The sequence below is a fragment of the Aquarana catesbeiana genome, linkage group LG13 (assembly GCF_042186555.1).
Source record: "Aquarana catesbeiana isolate 2022-GZ linkage group LG13, ASM4218655v1, whole genome shotgun sequence".
In the NCBI taxonomy this organism is placed as follows: Eukaryota; Metazoa; Chordata; class Amphibia; order Anura; family Ranidae; genus Aquarana; species Aquarana catesbeiana.
In genome coordinates this window covers 153971775-153996272 of record NC_133336.1, presented here as the reverse complement: position 1 = coordinate 153996272, position 24498 = coordinate 153971775, and the positions used below count along the sequence as shown (strand labels likewise).

Sequence of the window (24498 nt, the reverse complement as noted above, 5' to 3'; positions counted from 1 at the left end):
TTAAGTATTGCCACAGTATGGTATAATTCCAGGTGAGGCAAACCTGCTCCACTGCAGTCTCGCCTCCTCACTAAAATGTCATAGTTAAGTCTAGCTATAGATCTAGGCCAAATATATTTAAGTAGAATAGACTGTGCTGAACAAAAAAATTAGCAAGGAACCCGGATCGGAATAGTCTAGAAAATGTAAAGAAATCTGGGGAGGATGTCCATCTTAAAGAGGGACATACATCCCAACCAGGAATGTCTCATAAGGGACCATCCATTACAACATTGCTGCATACTGGACAGAAGTGGACAATAGTTTAACTCATATCATTTGTAGAGTTGCAATGGTATTTGTACTCCCAAATACTTAATAGAATGTTGCACCAATTGAAATGGAAACTCATCAGCAAGGGGGTCTTAAGTACGGTACCTACAGGAAGGGAAATGCCTAGACAGTAGGATTTTGTTGCATTCATTTTAAAATTGCTCAGGGTACCATAAAGTTCCAATTCCTTTAAAAGTGAAGGAAAAGCTATCAACGGGTTGGTAATATGGAGCAGAATATCATCAGCAAATAGGTTGATTTTGTATTGATTGTTGGCAATATCCCCACCATGAATTTAATTATTGTCACATATTGCGTTCGCCAAATGCTTCATTGCAAGTATATAGAGGAGCGGCGAGAGAGGACATCCTTGGCGTGTCCCATTGGATACAAGGACATGGTCCGAAAGCAAGCAGTTTACCTTAATACGAGCTGTTAGGCAGGAATACAAGGCCATTATTTTAGAAATCAGATCTGGAGGAAGACCAATTTGCTCAAGTGTTAATTTCAAGAATACCCAGTCTAAACGAACAAAGGCCTTTTCGGCTACCACTGAGAGAAGGCATAGAGGGACTTTCCGTGATTGGCACTGGGAGAGCAGAGATAATATTTTAATATTGTTGTCCCATGCTTCGTGGGTGTGGATAAAACCGACATGATCGAGAGAATAACCGTCTGAAGTCTATCTGCTAATATTTTAGCATAGATTTTGAGGTCCACATTGATTAAATAAATAGGACGACAGCTTGAGCATTCAGAAGGGTCTTTCTGATCTTTATATATGAGTGATGTGGGCTTCCTGCGATTGTTGAGGGAAGGAGCACGTGTCTGAAATTTAATTAAAAATATTATCAAGGATAGGAGGTAAAGCATCTTGGAATTGTTTAGAGAATGCACTTGGGAAACCGTCTGGTCCTGGACTCGCCAGACAGTAGCACCATAATCGTTTTACACATTTCCTTAGTAGAAAAAGAAGTATTCAATGCATCAACATAAGACTGGTCTATTTTGGGAAGGGCTGTTGACGAGATATATTGAAGAAGCTTTTCATGTTCCTGCTTATTAGCAGGGGGATGTGCAGGGATTAGGGATGTCATAGAGAGTCGAGTAGTACTCATGGAACGTCTGTGCAATATCTTCAGGTTATTGCACCAGCCCTCTTGGGGCAATGTAATTTAGAAATGTATGTGCGTCCCAATTTTGTGCAAATTAATTTTGCCAATTGGTCTACCTACCTTGTTGCCCCATTCAAACATAATTCTATGTGTGCAGTCCTTGTGTCGGAAATATGCCTGATCGATAATTTGGTAAAGATCTTTGCATTTGCTTTCAAATTGCTGAAAAAGATCAGCCTGGAGTGAATGTTTATGAGAAAGCTCTAGGGTATGAACTTCCTGTAGGAGCTGTGCAATGTCCTTAGAGCGTTCTTTTTTCAAACGTGCACCCTCTGATATAGTAGTACCTCTTACAATACATTTAAAAGCCTCCCATTTAAGTGGTTGTGCCATGTGTATGATCCAATAAAAATTTTGAAATTGTCTGTCTGACCGCTTTGCAGGTCGATTCATTTTTTAGGAGAGTTGCATTCATCCTCCAAGATGCTGTTGATTTAGGAAAATGTGGTAATCAAAAAAAAAAAAAAAAAGCAGAGAATGATCCAACCAGAGTTGAGATCCAATCGATGCACCAGGTTGCCAGCCGAGCAAGTTATGTGAAACAAGGAATAAGTCAATCCTAATATATGTAGCGTGTGTTCGGGAGTGACATGTGTAATCACCTTCAGTCGGATGAAGCACCCACGACACATCTACTAGTTGAAATTTGTGCAATCAGTGCTTGAATCGATTGAGCTGGGACAAAGAGAAATGAGGGGAAATAGATGTAGTGTCTAGCAATAGATCAAGAATAATAGTTTAAGTCCCTTCCCAGGACTATTTTTCCCCTAATCCTCTTTCAGGACAGCCACCTGAGAGACCTTGGCTCCTCCCCTCTGTAGGAAACACCTGCGCCAGCTTTCTTATAAATTTCCTCCTCCCCTGCTGGCTCCTCAGTTATTTGTGTTTCCTCCAGAGGGGAAACACCACAGGAACCAAGCCAGGAGAGTCAGGAGGCTCAGGCAGTTGTCCTAAAAAGGAGCAGAGGCTCCTTGGGCAGTCCAGGCAAACAACTAACCTGGAGGAGGATTGTCACCCCCACATACCTGAGTGCAGATGGAGGTCAGTGGGGCTCCCTTTCAGTAGCCGAGAGCGGTACAGGAGGTGCAGGCCCAGCTGTCCCATACCCTCAAGCAGCGTGTAAGCACTGGCAGTGTAATCACGCCGGGTATTGGGACCGCACGGCGCCTGTGACGGGTCACGTCATGTCCGGCGGAAGGGGCGTGCACTTCCGGGTTTGCGGCTTCCGGTTCCGGCCGCGAATCATTAAAAGGAGCCAGGCATGGGCTGGAGAGGAGCCGCACATGCTGTAGAGACAGCAAAGGCTCCGGTGGTGACACCAAAATGTCGGATGCAGAAGGTAGAGACCAGACTGCAGCTCCAGAAGAGACCAGCTCCAGCCATGTTAAGGTAAGGGGGACGTAGGGTGGAACTTCCCTGGCCTGAACCCACTGCCCCCCCACTCCCCCCCCGGGAGCCATTCATCCAGCAAAATAGGGGGGGGGTAAAGTGCCCTCTGGTGTCAGAGGGTGGTTCATGGGGCCCCTGGTGAGGTAAGCCAACATGAAAAACGCTGTGCACCTGCAGTTTTGCAGGAGAAGATTGTGGTAGTGTTAATCTGTGGGGTTTTGTCTTTTATGTGATTTCAGAAAACAGACAAAGCCAGGCCCTCTCACAACTCAAAGAGGAGGTGCCCTTCCTGTAAAAACACACTTAAAGATTCCTGGGGGAAAGCATTGTGTAAAGAATGTATTAGCAAACTGGTGCAGGAACATTCCACTGAGCAGGGCAGTGATTTAGCAGCTTCTGTTAAAGAATTATCAAATACATTTGAACCCTTTAAAACCTTCTTTGAAGGGTTTCAGATCCCACAGCTGCAGACTGCCCCTCCTACAGTACAAACAAAACTACCAAAAGTACAAGCACTACCTTCTACTAGTGCAGGCACTGCATCAGCCCCTAGGGAGGAGGCAGACGAGGAGCCGGTCAGCGCAGCGTCTGGCTCCCAAGAATCAGAAGGAGAGGCCCTGGAAGGGGATTCCAGGAAACCCTCCCGGTACAAACTCTCATTGGAAGAAGTTGACCATCTTCTGGGATCCATTCATACCACATTAGATATACAAACTGAGAAAAAACCTTTATCCCTGCATGATCAAATGTATGTGGGTTTAGGGGAACAGGAAAAGAAGAATTTTCCCGTTCATGACGTCTTAGTGTAGGCAATTAAAAAAGAGTGGCAGGAACCAGAAAGAAAGCCATTCTTTTCTAAAGCCTTAAAGAGACGCTTTCCATTTTCAGATGACAAATCATCAATGTGGAATAAAACCCCGAAGCTAGATGCGGCGTTCTCACAAGTATCGAGACATACGGATCTAGCTTTTGAGGACATGGGGGTCTTATCTGAAGCAATGGATAAGAGGATGGACTCCCTGTTAAGAAAGTCATGGGACTCCACAGTGGGAAGCCTAAAGCCAGCCATGGTAATCACGGTAGTGGCCAGAAATGTTGAGTTCTGGTTGAACCAGATTCAGGCGCACATCGAGGAAGGAACTGCAAAAGAGCAGATTTTATCCTCTTTTCCCACTCTTCTGCGAGGCATTGCGTATATCGCGGATGCATCAGCAGAAATGATACGCATGGCAGCCAGATCTTCGGCACTAACCAACTCCACACGGAGGGCTCTTTGGCTAAAAGCATGGCAAGGTGATTGCGCATCTAAAGCCAAACTTTGCGGGATCCCCTCCTCAGGGGACCTGCTGTTTGGGCCAGGGTTAGAAGAAGTGCTGGACCGTACAGCGGATAAAAATTAAGCGTTTCCGCTGAAACAGAAAGCAACCTGGAGTCAGCCATACCAGAATAAAAGGAAGCAGAGAGGGGACACAAGATCCCGTTTCTCTGCACCCAAGGCAGAAAACCAGAAAAGACCTTGGGTCCAGAGAGGGAAAGGCAAAGGAGGAGCGATTTTTCGTCCTCCTGAACAAGCCAAAAATAAACAAACAATGACAAAGTTGTCCCAGTGGGAGGAAGACTGGGGGCCTTCCTCCCGCAATGGGAAGAGATATCCTCCAGTCAGTTTATTTTAAGAACAATAAAAGAGGGGTATTACCTGGAATTTTCAAGTTCACCCCCAAACAGATTTTACACCACCAGGCTTCCAAAAAACAGAGGGAAAGCCAGAGGGTTAATGAGTGCCATAACGGATCTCAGAAAACAAGGTGTAATAATCAAGGTCCCAAAAGAAGAAAAAGCGCAGGGTTTTTACTCCCATATATTCGGAGTGCAAAAACCCTCGGGGAAGGTCAGACCAATTCTCAACCTCAAACCCTTAAATCTATCCATAACTTACAAAAGATTCAGAATGGATTCCATATACTCAGTGATGGCCCTGTTACCACCAAGCTGTTATATGGTCTCCCTGGATTTAAAAGATGCGTACCTGCACATACCCATACACCAAAATTGCCAGAAGTTTCTAAGACTAGCAATAGAAACAGGGAAAGAAACCCTACACCTTCAGTTCCGAGCTCTACCCTTCGGCCTCTCTTCCTCACCGAGAATTTTTACAAAAATTCTGGCAGAAGCTCTGGCACCATTGTGACTAAAAGGCATATCCATCATTGCCTATTTAGACGACCTTCTCCTTTTTGCAGACTCCACCGGGAGATTGCTAGAAAACCTAGAATACACACGGGAATTCCTGGAAAGTCTAGGTTGGTTGATAAGTGTAGAAAAATCCAATCTACAACCCACTCAACAAGTAAAGTATTTGGGGTATATAATAGATTCAGTGCAACAATGAATATTCCTACCCAAGGAGAAGATAGAGAAAATCCAGAGAGAAATAAAAAGAATACAGACCAATCTACCATGTTCAATAAGAAAAATCATGTCAACGTTGGGGTTACTAACATCAGCAAATTCCAGCAGTACAATGGGCAAGCCTACATTTTCGGCCATTACAGATGTTCCTATTAAAGATATGGGATCACAAGCAGGAATCACTGGACACACAAGTGTTTATACCAGCAGGGGTAAAAAAGACCCTATGGTGGTGGAGAAGAGCAGAAAATGTAAACAAAGGAAGGCTATGGATCCTACCTATTTCCCAAACTCTAACCACAGACGCAAGTGGCGTAGGGTGGGGAGCACATTTAAACTCCCAAATCTCACAAGGGACTTGGGGAAAGGAGGAGAGGAGAAGGTCGTCCAATTGGAAGGAGTTGAAGGCAGTATGGTTTGCGCTTCAATCCTTCCACAGAGAGTTGAAGGGACATCATGTGCAGGTCAGGTCCGACAACTCATCGGTAATCGCCTACATAAACAGACAAGGGGGAACCAGAAGCGGAGCCCTGTGGTCTTTAGCAAAGGAAATCCTGAGCTGGGGAGAGGAAAACATACTCTCGTTATCAGCAATCCACTTAAAAGGGGATTTAAATAAAGTGGCATATTTCCTCAGCAGAAAGAGAGTGAGAGAAGGCGATTGGGTGCTAAAGCAAGAGGTATTCCAGCAGATTACAGAGCAATGGGGAACACCTCAGGTGGACTTATTTGCGTCAAGAGAAAGCAGGAAAGTTCAAGCATTCTTTTCCCTGAGAAGAGAAGATGGAGCTCTCGGGGTAGATGCATTAGCACAAAATTGGACGTTCAAGAGATGTTATGCTTTTCCCCCACCGGTGTTAATACCAGCGGTGATAAGAAAGTTGCGTACAGAGAACACATCTCTGATTCTCATAGCACCTCACTGGCCCAGGAGACCGTGGTTCTCTATGCTCAAAGAACTCGCCATAGAGCCCCCCTGGTTATTACCAGTCCAGGAAGACCTACTTTCACAGGGCCCAGTGTACTGTCCCCAGGTAGGAAGGTGGAATTTAGCCGCCTGGTATCTGTGGAGCAGCTGCTAAAGGCAAAAGGGTTCTCAAGACGTTTAATAGAGACACTGCTGAAAAGCAGAAAGGTTGAGACACGGATTATAGATCAAAAAGTATGGAAATGCTTTAGCAGATGGTGTGCAGAAAACAACTTCAAAACACAAAGCTCAATGGCAGTCTTAGAATTTCTACAGAGTGGTGTAGATAAAGGCCTAAGTCTCAGTACACTAAAGAGCCAGGTGTCAGCACTGTCAGTTTACCAGGAAAAACGCTTAGCAGCAAATCCATGGATAATCAGACTTTTTAGATCCGTGAGCAGGCAGAGGCCGATACAGAGTTCAGCCTTTCCAAAATGGGACCTGTCATTAGTGCTGAAAACTATGACAGCAGAACCCTTTGAGCCATTGAAAGACTGCAGCCTAAAGATGCTGACACTGAAAGCAATCTTTTTGGTAGCAATCACTACAGCCAAAAGGGTCTGCGAGATAGGAGCCCTATCGATTAGACCCCCCTTTTGTCAGATTTTCCCAGATCGCATAGTCTTTAAGATGGATCCGGGATTTCTGCCCAAAGTGGCCTCGAAGTTTCATCGAGACCAAGACATAGTGTTACCCTCATTTTGTTCAAATCCTTCGAAAGAACAGGAAATAAAGTTTCATAATTTAGACGTCAGGAGATGCGTCTTACATTATTTGGCGGTAACAAAAACACTTAGAAAGACAGATTCTTTATTTATTTTAATTTCTGGAGCTAGGCAAGGGCATAAGGCTTCAAGAAGCACTATAGCCAGGTGGCTTAGGAACACCATTGAACAGGCGTACAAACTAAGGGGCATGCAGATCCCAGAAGGAATCAGGGCACACTCCACAAGGTCAATGGCAGCGTCACAGGCAGAGAGAGCTGGAGCAATGCCAGAACAGATTTGTAAGGCGGCAACCTGGTCCAGCTTCGCCACTTTTGTAAAACATTATAGAGTGGACCTGTGGTCAGCCAAGGATCAGACCTTTGGACGCAAAGTCCTACAAGCTGTGGTCCCGCCCTAAGGGTAAGTGCTCGGTTATCCTCTCAGGTGGCTGTCCTGAAAGACGATTAGGGGAAAAACGAAGTTACTTACTGGTAACGTTCTTTCCCGGAGTCTTTCAGGACAGCCGGGTACCCACCCAAATGTATACTGAGAAATAAAGATTTCCTTGCAGGAAATGTGATATAGTTGATTATGTGTATCATATGTTCTTGTGTCTCCCCAGCAAACTAGAGGTGCTCTTCAAAGAACTGAGGAGCCAGCAGGGGAGGAGGAAATTTATAAGAAAGCTGGCGCAGGTGTTTCCTACAGAGGGGAGGAGCCAAGGTCTCTCAGGTGGCTGTCCTGAAAGACTCCGGGAAAGAACATTACCAGTAAGTAACTTCTTTTTTTCCTTCAGCCAATTGATATAATTTACGTAAGAGCATAAGCAACATGTGGATCTGTCCCTGGTTAGGAGCATAGACATTAATCAAAGTAAACGGCATATTATTAATTTTACATTTAAGAATAGGAAATCTTCCCCCAGGATTACTTACCACTTGAACGTCCGAGACTGGGAGCAAGTTATGAAAGCCTATAGCACGGCCTCTTGATTTACCTACTGAATTGTTACTAAAATACCACTGAGAGAAATGAAGAGTAGGCATAGGCGGGACTAATGGCGTTTTAAAATGCATTTCTTGTAAGAAGAGCACATGGACTTGCTGTTTATGCATATTATATAAGATTTGTGATAGTTTCTGTTGGATATTAAATCCTCCTACATTAAGGGAACCAAATTTTAACATGGACATTCACAAAGAACACACATCTAAAATTTCTTCATCACTTTAGGCCAATATGTATTCTGCTACATATTTTTGTTAAAAAAAATCCCAATAAGTTTATACTGATTGTAGACGCTATAACTTTTGCGCAAACCAAACCATGGGATATTTTTATGCCATTCTTTTTTTTAACTAGTAATGGCAGCGTTCAGTGATTTTTTAGCGGTACTGTATCATTGCAGCAGACAAATCGGACACCTGACACTTTTTTGGGAAGTGTTATTACAATGATCAGTGCTAAAAATATGCACTCTTACTGTACCAATGACACTGGCAGGGAAGGGGTTAACACCAGGGGTGATCAAAGGGAAGTGTGTCCCTAGGAGGTGCTTGTTAACCTTGTGGGGGATGGACTGACTGGGCAAACACAGAGATCCGTGTTCCCGCTTAGTGGGAACAGAAGATCTGTGTCCTCCCCTGTCAGAACGGCGATCTGCCTTGCTCACATAGGCAAATCACCATTTAGCCCCTCTGGGCATGCGTCTTTAAGTGGTTAATTTGCGATGCCCAGGAGCTCATGGCGGTGCCATGTCTAAGGGGATCACGACAGGCACTGTGTTAAGATATCCCCGCAAGTCCTGCTGCAGAGAGATGACTGCACCCGACTTAGATCTCCTTGGTACAGGCATAGAGTTTTGCTCTCCTCTAATTACCGGCAAGTGCAATGGATCCGCCCGGTACTTTCTGAGAGATAGATAGATAGATAGATAGATAGATAGATAGATAGATAGATAGATAGATAGATAGATAGATAGATAGATAGATAGATAGATAGATATAGGAGATTTTATATTAAAATCTCTTAATAAAATGTTGGAAAAAATGTATTCTCCGATTTTTTTTTTTTAACCACTTAAGGACCAGCCTCGTTTTGGATTTTAGGTGTTTACATGTTTAAATTGTTGTTTAAATTACATGTTTTTTTGCTAGAAAATTACTTAGAACCCCAAACATTATATAGGTTTTTTTTTTTTTCGAACACTCTAGAGAATAAAATGGCGGTCATTGCAATACTTTTTTTTGCACCGTATTTGCGCAGCGGTCTTATAAGCGCACTTTTTTTGGAAAAAATTCACTTCACAATAAAATAAGAAAACAGTAAAGTTAGCCCAATTTTTTATTTTTTATTTTTACAGGTTGCATGTTTTGCGTTACAGAGGAGGTCTAGGGCTAGAATTATTGCTCTGGCTCTACCGGTCGCGGCGATACCTCACGTTTGGTTTGACCACCGTTTTCATATGCGGGCGCTACTCGCGCATGCGTTCGCTTCTGCATGCGAGCTCGTCGGGACGGGGGGGTTTTTTTAATTTTTTTTTTTTTTATTTCTATTATTTATTTTACATTATTTTTTTTTTTTTACACGGTTTAAAAAAAAAAAAAAAAAAAAAAAAGTGTGTCACTTTTAGTCCTATTACAATGAATGTAAACATCCCTTGTAATAGAAAAAAGCATAACAGGACCTCTTAAATATGAGATCTGGGGTCAAAAAGACCTCAGATCTCATATTTACACTAAAATGCAATAAAAAAAAAAAAAGTAATTTAAAAAAAAATTACATTTAAAAAAATATGCCTTTAAGAGGCGTGGGCAGAAGTGACGTTTTGACGTCGCTTCCGCCCAGCAGTGTCATGGAGACGAGTGGGCGCCATCTTAGCCTCACTCGTCTCCAGGCACAGGACGGAGACGGATGCGATCGCCTCCACCGCTACCGACGGCTCCGGTAAGCGTCGGAGGGCACCGGATCGAGGCGGGAGGGGAGGGCCCCCTCTCTCGCCACCGATAAAAGTGATCTCGCGGCGAATCCGCCGCAGGGACCACTTTTTTCAGAAAGCCAGCCGACGCACGAAAACGGGGATACCGGGGTTATGGCAGCTAGCTGCTGCCATAACAACAATATACCCCTTCAAAGTTTGGACGTACATCGTCATGCGGCGGTCTGGAAGTGGTTAAGGCTTGCACCTTGTACAGTATAGGATTTCATGTCATCTGTGCCCAGTCCTGCCACGAAGAGTTAATCCAGCTCTGTGCAGTCCTCTTATCTTTTTTCAGCAAGATAAAAACTGACAGAGAAATAGGAGTCTGTTTCTCCCCCTTGCTGTGAGTGACAGGCGATTTACATATCTCATGCACAAGCCTGAGAGAGACAGACATTCTGTGTACTTCAGATCCCTTCCTCCTTTGTTCTCCAGCTCTCCCAGGATTGGCTTCTCCACACCTCAGCATGATTGGGCATGCTAAAGTCATGTGGTGACTTTTCTGGGTTTTGATTGGATGTTAGTGATCATAGCAGAAGTTCAGCGTAAGAAATACACAGAAGAAAAGGCATTTTGACAAGGGGAGTGTAGAGGTGGGCGGGGAGTCTGACATCACGACTCCACCCACCGAGCTCTGGACAATAGACCCACCCACAGAATCTGCAGGTTTTTTTGGGTCTCATAACAGACAGAGGGGAGACATTTAACAGGTAAAGATACATGCAGGAGACATGTATATCCTTATAGATAACCACTACGGCAGTAGTTTAGAAGGCAAGAGAGTGGGTTTACATCCACTTGAACAAACCTACAGACCCTATCCTGTTTTTAACCCAGGGACTTACAAGTGTAAGTGCAAGTGTAAATTGATAGGTTTATGTTAAAGTTCAGGCGTTGTTTGATAGATTTGTGTGAAAGTTAGTGTCTACAAAATAAAAAGGATATACTGTACAGCCATGGCCAAAAGATTTGAGAATGACACAAAATATGAATTTTCACAAAGTCTGTTTTTATGATGGCAATTTGCATATATTCCAGAATGTTCTGAAGAGTGATCAGATGAATTGCAATTAAGTCCCTCTTTGTCATGAAAATGAACTTATTCCCATAAACATTTCCACTGCATTTGTGAAGAAGACTTCAGGGAACCCAAGAAAGTCCAGCAAGCACCAGGACCATCTCCTACAGTTGATTCAGCTGTGGGATCGGGGCACCACCAGTGCAGAGTTTGCTCAGAAATGGCAGCAGGCAGGTGTAAGTGCATCTGAACGCACAATGACCATTCATGTGGGGGGTTGCTTCTCAGCCAAGGAGTGGACTCACTTACAATTTTGCCTAAGAACACAGCCATGAATAAAGAATGGTACTTAAACATCCTCGGAGAGCAACTTCTCCCAACCATCCAATAACCGTTTGGTGATGAACAATGCCTTTTCCTGCATGATGGATCACGTTGCCATAAGGCAAAAGTGATAACCAAGTGGCTTGGGGAACAAAACATCAAAATAGTGGGTCCATGATCAGGAAACTCCACAGACCTTAATTCCATTGAGAACTTGTGGTCAATCCTTAAGAGGCAGGTGAACAACCAACCCCCCCCCCCCCCCCCCCCAATTATGACAAACTCCAAGCAATAATTATGCAAGAATGGGGCTGCCAGTCAGGATGTGGCCCAGGAGTTGATTGGCACCTGCAATTCACACGGGCATGCTCTTGAAAAAGAAGGAAGGGTCAACGTTGCAAATATTGACTCTTTGCATAAACTGTAATGGTCAAAAGCCTTTGACACTTATGAAATGCTTGTAATTATACTTCAGTATACCATAGTAACATCTGACAAAAAGATTGAGAAGACACTGAAGCAGCAGACTGAAAATTTATATTTGTATCACTCAAAACTTTTGGCTACGGGTGTATACTGGAATTTTAATATATTATTTATTTTTTTATACTAGTAATGGCGGCAATCAGCGACTGCGATACTGCGGTGGTCAATCTGACACTGACGCCGGGGGGGGGGGGGGGGGTCGGCGAGCGCAAACTGACATCACCAGTGCCAATAATATGCACAGTCCCTGTACCAATTACACTGGACAGGAAGGAGATCAAGGGGCAAATATGTGCCTAACGTGTTTGTGTGTACTGCTTTTATTGTGGATCTAGTCTTTATTTCCTGCTTACCCTTTCACTGAACACAGCACTGTGCTGTTTACACTCACAGTGCCGTGTTCTGTGAGACTCAAAGCCGATCACCGGCGGTCATTCACTGGCTGGCACCAGTTGATCTGTGCTGTGACAAATCAGTGCGGGCAGGTGCACACGCCCACCCAAAAATGCAGAAATATATATGCGATTCTGCACAGAGCGGCTGCCCTATAGAGCTACAATGAGCTGGTTTTGTAGTTTGTCAGTACAATTTGTAAATAAGTAATTTTTTCTCCTTCACTGATGTACGCTGATGAATTGGTACTTATCGGCACCAAAAGGCTGCATTGGTGGTATTTCTGGGGCTTTACTGTAATCAGGGCACTAATAATCAGTGCCCTGATTACGTGCCCTGTTCTCCCCTGCGAGAAGATGCTGCTGCTTGGCTCCTCGCTGCACACTCTGTCAGTGTGAGGCGATGAGAAACGATTAACGGCACTTCCTGTATTTACATGTGACTGGCTGTGATTGGTCATAGCCGATCACATGGTTAAAGAGCCGCGTCAGCGGCTCTTTACAGAGATCGGGGGTCGCCACGGGCACAGCCATTCGTGTGTGCCATCATATAACATCCACCCAGAGTGAGAGCCGTACCGTCCCTCCGTCATTTGACAGTGGACCGACGGCAAGTGGTTAAAATATCTCCAGTTTTTCCTCCCCAAAAACAAGATACGTTGCGTATGTGAATGGATCACAGCTACACTGTCAGTTTGGGTTTTCCTTCCTCTTTTGCTCCCCACAAAGCCTGCAAATGAAAAGCATAATGGGCTAGTATACATTGCATACTAGCCCATTATATGACACTTACCTGCAAACGAAGCCCGTGCTGTCCCCTGAGCAGGCTGCAGCCTCTTCCTTCCGGGGCCACGGACTCCGGCTCTGTGACTGGCCGGAGTCGCGTAACGTCACTCGCGTGCGGGAGCCGTCAGTCACGGCACACGCTGGGGGAAGAAATGGCACGGTGGTCCGTTTCTTCACAGAGCATGTGCCGATGACGACATTGGTGCACTGCAAGTGAAATCTCCTAAACATGTGCAGTTTAAGAGATGTTTCCACTACCTATAGGTAAGCCTTATTCTAGGCTTACCTATAAGTAAAAGTCACCAAAAAGGTTTTACAACCACTTTAATTTCTAAGTTCTGACTTCCTGTTTCCTTTCTTTGCCAGTCCTGATACTACATCTCCCTTGATTCTCTGAACCGCTGTAGTTTCAGGGTGGGTTATGGGAGTCACTTGTACCAGCTTTGGGAATTGAGGTGGGTGGGTCTAAGGGTTAATGTGTGCCAGCAGCCCATCCATTAGGGGCACAGGAGCTCCACCCCCCCTAATCCATGCGACTGGCCACTAACGCATGGATTTCAATGTGGGTTGGTTTTTTCTGAAGCACAAGATTAGAGCCAGAGGCTCGAATTGGCTTAAAAAAGGGTGGGCTCGGGGGTCAAAGCCCACCCACTTGTGACATTAGCAAATGAATATGCGCTAATGTCTTCCTGCTATTTCCAGAAAGACATTAGCACATATTAATTTAAATTGGGAACTCTTAGAAGGGGTCTCCTGTTTGGCCAGGCAGGAGAAGCATCGGCCCTGGCAGCAGCCTACCCCGGATTCAGCAGTGCACCACCACCTTGTCCTCCTCCCCGCACCTCGACCGCAGTATAAGGCAAGGCCACTGATCACGTGTGGTTTCGTGCTTTAGTGCAAGAGGATCGCCGGGGGGGGGGGGATTATTTCGACCACCAGCCACCACTGCTGTGGGTGTTTTTGGGGCCTTGTGGGTGGTGAAAGGGATGGAATGGTATGGTGTTATTCCCACCCACACTTCATTCCTCTCTGCAGTTAATAGAGTACAAGCAGGAAGTGGAAGTGATTCTAAACGCAAATTTTAGAAAAGAACAGGTTATACCTACCTGATCTTTGCAATTGTTTTGCATAGAGTAGATGCGATCCTCCTGCTCCCCCAAGGCCGAGTGCCCCCATAGCAACCCACTTTCTATGAGGGTACTCGTGCATGCTTGCTCAGGCAACCCGCACAGGAAACGCATGGCAATGCCCACAAAAAATGCATGTTACTCACAGTGCCATTTGGGCTGGGTTCGCATCTGCGTTTTTCTGAATGCACGGCAACCCACAGAAAATGCACACTTTGCCGTGCGTTTCGAAACCATGTGGCAGTCTGCATCACGTTTGTGTTGCCACTTGGTCACAACTGCGTATTTATGAATGCACTGAAATACAAGATCTCCCTCACTGCCGTCGGTATTGCCAAAGACCAGGTCAATCCTGGATCCTGATTTATTTAGTGGAGGAATAGGAGGAGTAAGCCCTTGCGGTTTGATGCTTTTATCTCCAAAATTTCCGTATAATTAAAGGCTTGTGCCCATTGAAATAAATCAAGGGTATAAACTCTGTTGAGACTGGAGGAGTCCAGAGACGGATCTAGTATGGAATTGAAGTCTCTGGCTATATACAGTCCAGAGAATTGAAGTGTGGCTAATTTTTCATACATAGTGTACAAGACCCGCTGGTTAAAGGGAGGTGGGATATACACGTTAACTATGGCATACAGAGTCATTCAAATTTCCAACAAAAGAATAAGGCCCCTGTCGCACTGGGGTGTGGGCGGTAAAGTGCCGCTATTTTTAGCGGTGCTTTACTGTTGTTTTTGCAGGGGTTTTACAGGAAAGGAAATATCTTATGGGCAACAGGATCCTTGCATTAGGCAGACCCTGGATACAGCAGTCATTTCAACATATTCCTGTTACGCAAGGGGTGTGACTATTTTACTGAGTAAATCTCTTCCTTACAAGGTTCTACATGTAGTGCTCGACCTAGAAGGTAGATGCATTAGACCCCTTTTACACTGAGGCACTTTACAGGCGCTACAGCACTAAAAATAGCGCCTGTGTAGCGCCTGTAAGGAGCTTCTCCTGTCTCTCCAGTGTGAAAGCCCAGCTTTCATACTGGAGCGGTGCACTTGCAGGACTGTAAAAAAAGTCCTGCAAGCAGCATCTTTGGAGTGGTGTATTCACCGCTTCCTTCACCGTTCCTGCCCATTAAACTGAATGGGCACCGCTGCAGAACCGCCAGCAAAGCGGTGCTTTGCAGGTCGTTTTAACCCTTTTTTTTCAGCCGCTAGCTTTTTCCTGAACATTTGCGTTTGATAATTAACTGCGTAAATACTGTGTGACATAAAAAACTGCAACCACCACCATTTCATTCTCCGGGGCCGCTTTCAGAAAATACTGTTTTGGGGTTCCAAGTTATTTTCTAAAATAAAAATAAAATATGCTACACGTGTGTATATATATATATATATATATATATATATATATATATATATATATATATATATTTCATTCGAGATTGCCCCAGACAGCAAGAGGCCCTGGAGATGGGAATTACAGACTCTTATAGTTGCATTACTGATGTCCAGGAGACCACGACAGTAAATTGCTTCAGACATACCTAGCAAAAAATTATAAAAGGAATACCACAGACCACTGTTAGCAAAAAAAATACCAAATACAACAGCTAGATCAGCCATATCACAAACGCGAGCACTTACTGCTTCTGGGCGGTTAAACTTTGCTTTTCTAAAAGTCTCCGGATCCGACACACACCCGCAAAAAGACAAAACCCGACACAATGCACATAAAGCATGTTTGATATTACTGCCCCTCTTCATTTCCTTCACTTTTGCAGTTTGAAAGGCTGCTGCTGCTGCCCTCCGTTTCTAGGCAACGAGCGGAAATGTCAAACGTACACCGGAAATAGTCGCGGTGCAGCTATAGTAAAGTCTCGTGTTCTGTCACTAGCAGCCATCTTTGTTTCTGGAAGAAGCGACTACTGATTGTGTTCACATAATAAGTAATAGTACATTGATATTTTTTGAGTAATTTTTGTTCCTCAACTTCAAATGTGTTCTTAATTTTTCTCAACAATCTAGAAGGTTTGTATCAAATATATATCGCTGTCTAAACCAGGATATCGTTTTTTAAACTTTGGAGATGTCTCATAGCATGCACTAGCAGTGTATTTTTTCACTTCAGGCATAACATTCCAAATTCATAGATACTCGAGTTTCACTCCCAAACACTTGAAAAAACATGTTTTTTGATCATTTATGTGTCATTTTAATGCTTTTTCACTAAGCTAACTGGGAGGGCTGACCGCAGGTCAGCGTGGATGTGTAGGAGGAGTCGTGCTGTATTTAAGCCCGCCCTCTAGGCTCCATTTCCTGTCAACGTTTCTTTTGCGGACGGTTAATAGGCATCATTTCTGGGCGACTTGCTAACGTCATTTCCGGGTTTCGGATCAACAGAGGTCGTGTGGCTGCAGCATGCGTCGCTTCTCCCCGCTTTCTTGCTCGGGGTTACAGGTATGGGCTGGGGAGGGGCCGCAGCATCTTTGTGTGTCATGGAGGGGGGGCAGAGCATGGCATCGAGGGGAGGGGTGGGTACTGTTGGGGGTTCCTCTGTCGGTGGGTTGTTGCATCGGAATGTTGCACAACTTGTTTCCATGAGGGATGGTGTCATCTGACGCACTGTGACTGTCAAAGACAGGTAGGGATAGGACACTGGGTATTCATGTGAAGTTGGGGGTTTGGGTGATTCTTGGCCACGGGCGGTTGTGGTGTCCCCTCTGTCACACTGGCCATCGGTGGTCCCTGATACGATGGCCATGTTGCTGGTGCGAGGGTCTCTGCTGGACCCTGGCACCTCGGCAGGTTTTTGGGCTTAGAGAGGGCTGATGCGTGTTAGTGGGCATCTGGGGGAGAAGGGTTGTATCGAGTTCAGCGGCTTTCTTCCAGTGAGAGGTGACCAGTTCTTACACATTTCTTTGGTTTATGTTGTGCGTATATTTCTTCTGGGCATCGGTTAAGTCATCGGGGCAACTCTGTGTTACCACCTTGTTTTATTTGTACCGGGACAAGCACTGCTATCGGGGCACGACTCAGGCGCAGCCCATATCCGGCCACGGGATACCGGGGGTGGATAAGTTAGGGTACCTCCCAGTACTAGGCACCCCACACACCTAGCATGGTTCAGGGGGTCACATGTGCACGCACTGAATCTGGGTCATCCCCATCTTAGCTTATGCTATCTACCACTTCTTGTTCATCTGTGGTTTAAAAAAAAAAAAATCATATCCTCACACTGTAGGTAGGTTGTTTTAGGTGTTAGGTGGGAAGTCATGCAATCGGCCTCATAAGGTCTATATCCCCCTGTTTCGGGTACTCTTACCGCAGTTCGAGGCTCTAAGTAGTATCTAAGCGTCTAACAGGACTGCATCTCACACATATCGGTTTATTTTTCAGGTTTCCGGTTGGAGTGGGTATGTGATCAGACAATCGGTGTTCAGTTTAGTGAGCTCAGTGAGTGCCATGTATTCAGTCATACATGGTTCGGGTTTCACAGACCCACATTTCTTGTGTGTTTGTGTTAGAGCACACGCTTCCCCACGGTGACGGTCGCATGGGTGTTAGGGGGAGGCAGGATACTGGTGTGGTTTGGTATTGGTCATTGAAGTTTGTTGTGGGGTTGTGTTGATAGAGCCTTATTGGGTCACAGTGTCTAGGTCCACATGACGTGCGTGTTGTTGCAGCATGGGTTTATACTTATCAGGTCCTCAGCGCATGGCTTGTTGCCGCAGTTTTTGATCGGTTGAGTGAGCCTCAGTTTAGCATGTGGGATTTTGGGGCAGCGCGGCATACCACCTTGTTCCTACTGTCGGCACAGCTCGCTTCCCACTACATCACTGGGGAGTAGCTAGTAAGGGCACCTGCCAGTTGTACCTAGGCATCTCACAGGTTGGTTAGCACATCTTATCCAGACCGCCCCTGCTCAGAGTTCACTCACTGTGTCCACTACTCCACTAGCCATGTGATGGTTCATTACGATGGTGATTTTGTGTTCAAACCTGATTTCGACAATCCATGCATTGTTCCGGTGGTAGCTTTGCTCAGCTCAGGTAGGTGTTATTTCACCCTATGCCGGTTGCTAAGCTCATACTTATTACGTGATCATTTCTTTGTGTTTTAGGCCTTACGGAGTTCTACCACTGCGGGGTCACCCATCATGGTTATGGGTGCTAACGGATTGAGATGTTCGTTTTTTAATTGGCTTGTGTGGTGGCAAGCCTCATCATCAGTTTCTAACGCGGTTCATGTTACGTTTTCATGCATCATAACATTTCACCACTCCTATAGTTGCCTGACACATCTTCAGGTTTTCCTTAGGCCTGAGTTACTTTTTAATTTGCCTGCCATGCTTCAGGTTACTCAGCCTCTGTATTTCAGGGGGTGGACACGTTTTCAGTCCTACTCATACATTGTATTTCAGGGTTGGCCTTGGTCACCAGGTGCAGGCCTTAAAGGATAAGTGAGAATCTAGGTCGAAAGTAAGTTATGGTTGCTTTTGATGTACTTTTGATATCAGTATCTTTGCTTACCAGTGTCTCGTCATTTCCATACTTGGTACATGTTTTGCCTTCACGTTTTTAGGTCACGGCTTTCACTACTGCAGTATTGCTTATCACGTTTATAGGTAACAGCGGGTTGAGGTGATCGTTTCTAATTGGCTTGTGCGGTGGCAAGTCTCCTCACCAGTTTTTCATACAGTAGACGTTAGACTGCTTTTTATATGTTGTCGTTGCACTACTCACCACATTTGACCCAACAGGCCTTCAGGTTCTGTAGGCCTGAGTTTCCATTTTTAATTGGCCTGCTTCATCTCAGGTTACTCAGCCTCTGTAATTCATATGGTGAACCCTTTCTTAGACTTGTAACGCATACTTAATTTTCCCCTTACACCAGGTTCATTGTCATCGCATACACGGTACATGATCATAGCCTCACACTGTAGGTATTACGGCAAAACTCCACTGCAGGTTTATCTATCACGTCTATAGGTACTAACGGATTGAAATGATCGTTTCTAATTGAATTGTGCGGTGGCAAGTCTACTCATTCGTTTCTCATATGACTTACGCTTCATACGTCATGACATCTCACTATTCGTATCACTTACCTGACACGTGTCCAGGTTTCATAGGCCTGAGTTTACGTTTTTAATTTGCCTGATACGCCTCAGGTAACTCGGCCTCGGTAGTTCTTGAGACTGACACGTTTTCAGTCCTGCACAATGTATTCTTTGTCATTACCCACGATCACTGTTGGGAGGTTGTAGAAAGGGAGGAAAAAAAAGTAAAGAGATATTCCTTTCCTTGGAGTAAGTTGTGGCACATTAGGTTATAACTCTTGCTTGTGACAGTTTGTTCTCGGTGGCATAGGTCATCTCACAGGCAGCGGATGGCTAATGCCGCGTACACACAAGCGGACTTTCCGGCATACTTGGTCCGGCGTACCGGAGTCCGTCGGACAATTCAATCGTGTGTGGGCTCCAGCGGACTTTGTTTTCTCAAAAGTTTGACGGACTTAGATTTGAAACATCGAAAAGGTTGAAAAGCATGCTAGTCCGACGGACAAAAACCAACGCTAGGGCAGCTATTGGCTACTGGTAGGGATGAGCCGAACACCCCCCGGTTCGGTTCGCACCAGAACCCGCGAACGGACCGAAAGTTCGCACGAACGTTAGAACCCCATTGACGTCTATGGGACTCGAACGTTCGAAATCAAAAGTGCTCATTTTAAAGGCTAATTTGCATGGTATTGTCCTAAAAAGGGTTTGGGGACCCGGGTCCTACCCCAGGGGACATGTATCAATGCAAAAAAAACTTTTAAAAACGGCCGTTTTTTCGGGAGCAGTGATTTTAATGATGCTTAAAGTAAAAAAAAAAAAGTGAAATATTCCTTTAAATATCGTACCTGGGGGGTGTCTATAGTATGCCTGTAAAGTGACGCGTGTTTCCCATGTTTAGAACAGTCCCTGCACCAAATGTCATTTTTAAAGGAAAAAATCTCATTTAAAACTGCTTGCGGGTTTAATGTCATGTCGGGTCATGGCAATATGGATGAAAATCAGTGAGACAAACGGCATGGGTACCCCCCAGTCCATTACCAGGCCCTTTGGGTCTTGTATGGATATTAAGGGGAACCCCGCACCCAAATTAAAATAAGGAAAGGTGTGGGGCCACCAGGCCCTATATACTCTGAACAGCAGTATACAGGCGGTGCAAACAAGACAGGGACTGTAGGTTTGTTGTTAAGTAGAATCTGTTTGTAATTTTGAACATTTTTAACGTGTTTAGCTCCAGCCAAAAAATCTTTTCTAAGCTTTTTGGAAAACATAGGGAAGGGTTATCACCCCTGTGACATTTGTTTTGCTGTCTTTCCTCCTCTTCAGAAGATTTCACCTCACTTTTTTGTCCCAATGAAAAATGTTTTTTGAAAATTTGGGTTTTTTTGTGGAACAAGGATTGGAAAGCATCAGTGGAAAGGAGAAATTGTTTTCCCATATTAACTCTTACAGGAGAGAATTTCCCTTCCTAGGGGTAGATTTCATCTCACTTCCTGTTGTCTCCTTCCGTTTGCAAGTAGGAGTCGTTTGTAAGTTAGATGTTTGAAAGTAGGGTCCTGCCCTATATACTCAGCAGAAATTTGGGCCTTAGGTGTTGCTGTGGCCACAACACTGTAAGCCCTCACAGGGCCCTGCTGTGAAATATTAGATCAAGAATTGTAATTACATGCCCCTGTTGAACAGGAGCTGAAAAATTAGGCCTTAGGCACTGGTGCTGGTGCCACAACACTGCAACCCCTCACAGACACTCTAGTTGGAACGCAGGAACGAGCCCTGCTGCAAATTATTGCTTCAAAAATTGTAATTACACGCCCCTGTTAGACAGGGGCAGAAAAATTGGGCTTTAGGCACTGGTGCTGGTGCCACAACACTGCAACCCCTCACAGACACTCTAGTTGGAACGCAGGAACGAGCCCTGCTGCAAAGTATTGCATCAAAAATTGTAATTACACGCCCCTGTTAGACAGGGGCAGAAAAATTGGGCCCTAGGCACTGGTGCTGGTGCCACAACACTGCAACCCCTCACAGACACTCTAGTTGGAACGCAGGAACGAGCCCTGCTGCAAAGTATTGCATCAAAAATTGTAATTACACGCCCCTGTTAAACAGGGGCTGAAAAATTGTGCCTTAGGCACTGGTGGTGGCGCCCAGAACCAAAAATGTTCTTACAAGCTATCAGCGTGATGATTGAGGAGGAAGAGGATAATTACTCAGGGATAGTCACTCAGCATCAGCATAGGCAGTCTTTGAAGGGATCTGAGATTTCAAAAAAAATTATTCGGTTACATCAGCATCAGGTGCTTGGTAGCTGGTGGTGATCCAAGACTCATTCATTTTTATGAAGGTCAGCCGATCGACCGAGTCGGTGGACAGACGCACCCTGTGATCGGTTACCACGCCTCCAGTAGCACTGAATGTGCGTTCCGAAAGAACGCTGGATGCAGGACAGGCCAGTAGCTCAATTGCATACTGTGCAAGCTCTGGCCAGTGATCCATCCTCAAGACCCAGTAACCCAGAGGATTTTCGGTGGGAAAGGTGTCCAAGTCTGATCTTGCCCCTAGGTATTCCTGCACCATGTAAAACAGACGCTGGCGATGGTTGCTGGAACCGATCATACCTTGGGGCTGCGGACCAAAAAATTGTCTGAACGCATCGGTCAGACGGCCACCTTCTCCACCGCTCCTTCTTTGACTGACCGAAGCCTCAGCAACACGTTGTCCAGAAACAGGAGTTTGTAACCTCCCAGTCTCTGGGAACGCGTTGCACAGACCTTTCTGCAAGGCCTCCCGAAGATGTTTCATCCTCTGCTCCCTCTGCGATGGCAAGATAAGGTCCGCAACCTTACCCTTGTAACGTGGATCAAGGAGGGTTGCCAGCCAGTATTGGTCCTTCTCCTTGATACCACGAATACGAGGATCCTTACGCAGGCTTTGCAGGATCAGGGAGGCCATGCAGCGTAGGTTTGCTGAGGCATTCGGTCCGGAGTCCTCTGGGTCACTAAGAACGACATGGTCCGCAGCCACCTCCTCCCAGCCACGTACAAGTCCATGTGTTTCTTGGGACTGATCCCTTAAAGACTGCTGCTGATGCTGAGTGCCAGTCTCCACCTCCATACTGACACAATCTTCCTCCTCCTCCTCTTCCTCCTCGTCCTCTTCCTGTGTGATCGGCGGGCACGCAGGAACACTGTCTGGATAAAGGGGGCCTTGAGAGCTAAGGAAGTCCTCCTCTTCCTGCCTCTGTTCTGCCTCAAGTGCCCTGTCCATTATTCCACGCAGCGTGTGCTCCAACAGGTGGACAAGGGGGACAGTGTCACTGATGCATGCACTGTCACTGCTCACCATCCTCGTGGCCTCCTCGAATGGTGACAGGACAGTGCATGCATCCCTGATCATGGCCCACTGGCGTGGGGAAAAAAAACAAAGCTCCCCTGACCCTGTCCTGGTGCCATAGTCGCACAGGTACTCATTGATGGCCCTCTGCTGCGTGTGCAGCCGCTGCAGCATGGCCAACGTTGAGTTCCACCTGGTGGGCATGTCACAGATTAGGCGGTTCTTGGGCAGGTTAAACTCCTTTTGGAGGTCCGTCAGCCGAGCACTGGCATTATATGACCGGCGGAAATGCACACAGACTTTCCTGGCCTGCCTCAGGACATCCTGTAAGCCCGGGTACCTGCCCAAGAACCGCTGCACCACCAAGTTAAGGACGTGAGCCAAACAGGGCACATGGGTCATTTGTCCCTGTCGGAGGGCAGAGAGGAGGTTGGTGCCATTGTCGCACACCACCATTCCTGCCTTAAGTTGGCGTGGCGTCAACCACCTCTGAACCTGCCCCTGCAGAGCTGACAGAACCTCTGCCCCAGTGTGGCTCCTGTCCCCCAAGCACACCAGCTCAAGCACCGCATGGCATCTTTTGGCCTGCGTACTTGCGTAGCCCCTTGAACGCCTACGGAGCACCGCTGGTTCCGAGGAAGAGGCCATGGAGGAAGAAGAAGAGGAGGGGGTGGAGGAGAGAGGTGTGTCACAATCAGCATTTTGGAGGCGTGGTGGCGGAACAACCTCCAACACTACTGCACCTTGTCCTGCATCCTTCCCAGCTGCCAGCAGAGTCACCCAATGCGCCGTGAAACTTAGGTAACGTCCCTGTCCATGCCTGCTGGACCATGAGTCAGCGGTAATATGCACCTTACCGCTGACCGCCCTGTCCAGCGAGGCATGGACATTGCCTTCCACATGCCGGTAGAGAGCCGGAATCGCCTTCCGTGAGAAAAAGTGGCGTTTGGGTACCTGCCACTGAGGAACCGCACATTCCACAAACTCACGGAAGGGGGCAGAGTCTACCAACTGAAAAGGCAGCAGTTGAAATGCTAGCAATTTTGCCAAGCTAGCATTCAACCGCTGGGCATGTGGATGGCTGGGAGCAAACTTCTTTCGGCGGTGCAGCAGCTGGGGCAGGGAAATTTGCCTGGTACAATCTGACGTCGGTGTACCAAAAGCAGATTGCCCACAAGTACTTGGCTGTGACACACCTAATTCTACACCTTCATTCCTCTCACTGCAGGTCTCAGAGAGGACTGAAGGTCTAGTGGGGTTGGAAATCTCAGCTGATGAGGAGCAAGGAGAGATCCTCTTTGTTCTTTGGTGTGGGTCTTTTAGATACGCTTGCCAACGAACTGCATGGCAGGTCAACATATGTCTGGTCAAGCATGTGGTACCCAAGCGGGAGATATTTTGGCCACGCGAGATACGCTTGAGACATATGTTGCAAATAGCAGCGGTGCGATCTGATGCACTCGTCTCAAAAAAGGCCCACACCAAAGAACTTTTTGAATAACGCGCAGAGACTGCAGCGCCCTGCCCATGTGGAGCTTTGGGGTGTGATGCAGTCAATGTGCTGCCCTTAGGCTGGCCCCTGGAGGGCATCCTGCCTCGTTGGTGATGTGCTGCCGCCTCCTCCTCCTCCTCCTCCTCCTCCTCCTCCCTCCTATCAGGCACCCACGTTGAGTCAGTGACCTCATCATCCCCTCCCTCCTCATCACTGGAGCAAACCTGGCAGTATGCTGCAGCAGGGGGAGCATGACTGCCAGATTGCTGTCCTTCTTGGGCACCCCCTCTGTCCGTGCTCATGTTACTGCCTTCATCGAGCTCAGTATCGTCATCAGAGCCTTCCAAACGCTGGGCATCCTCCTGGAGCATGTACCCAACACTGTGGTCAAACAGTTCGAGGGAATCCTCATGAGGACATGGTGGAGCTAGGGAAGGAGTCACTGATGACATTGAGCTGAGGGAAGAGGCCGCTGCTTTGCCAGACAAAGCACCCTGGGCATGGGTGAGAGAGGATGAGGAGGATGAGGACGGCTTGGTCATCCACTCGACC

General features: G+C 46.3%; 1 protein-coding gene across 3 annotated transcripts in view; it reads right to left on the bottom strand.

Annotated features, from left to right (window-relative positions):
• Positions 1 to 15910, bottom strand: part of TEDC1 (tubulin epsilon and delta complex 1) — a 552383-nt gene extending 536473 nt beyond the window's left edge. For all 3 annotated transcript variants that reach the window (XM_073610730.1, XM_073610728.1, XM_073610729.1), the window contains exon 1: positions 15710 to 15910. In XM_073610730.1, the coding sequence (XP_073466831.1) occupies positions 15710 to 15829 (120 nt within the window). In that variant the 5' untranslated portion in view covers positions 15830 to 15910. The remainder of the gene's footprint in view (positions 1 to 15709) is intronic.
• Positions 15911 to 24498: the final 8588 nt, after the last annotated feature.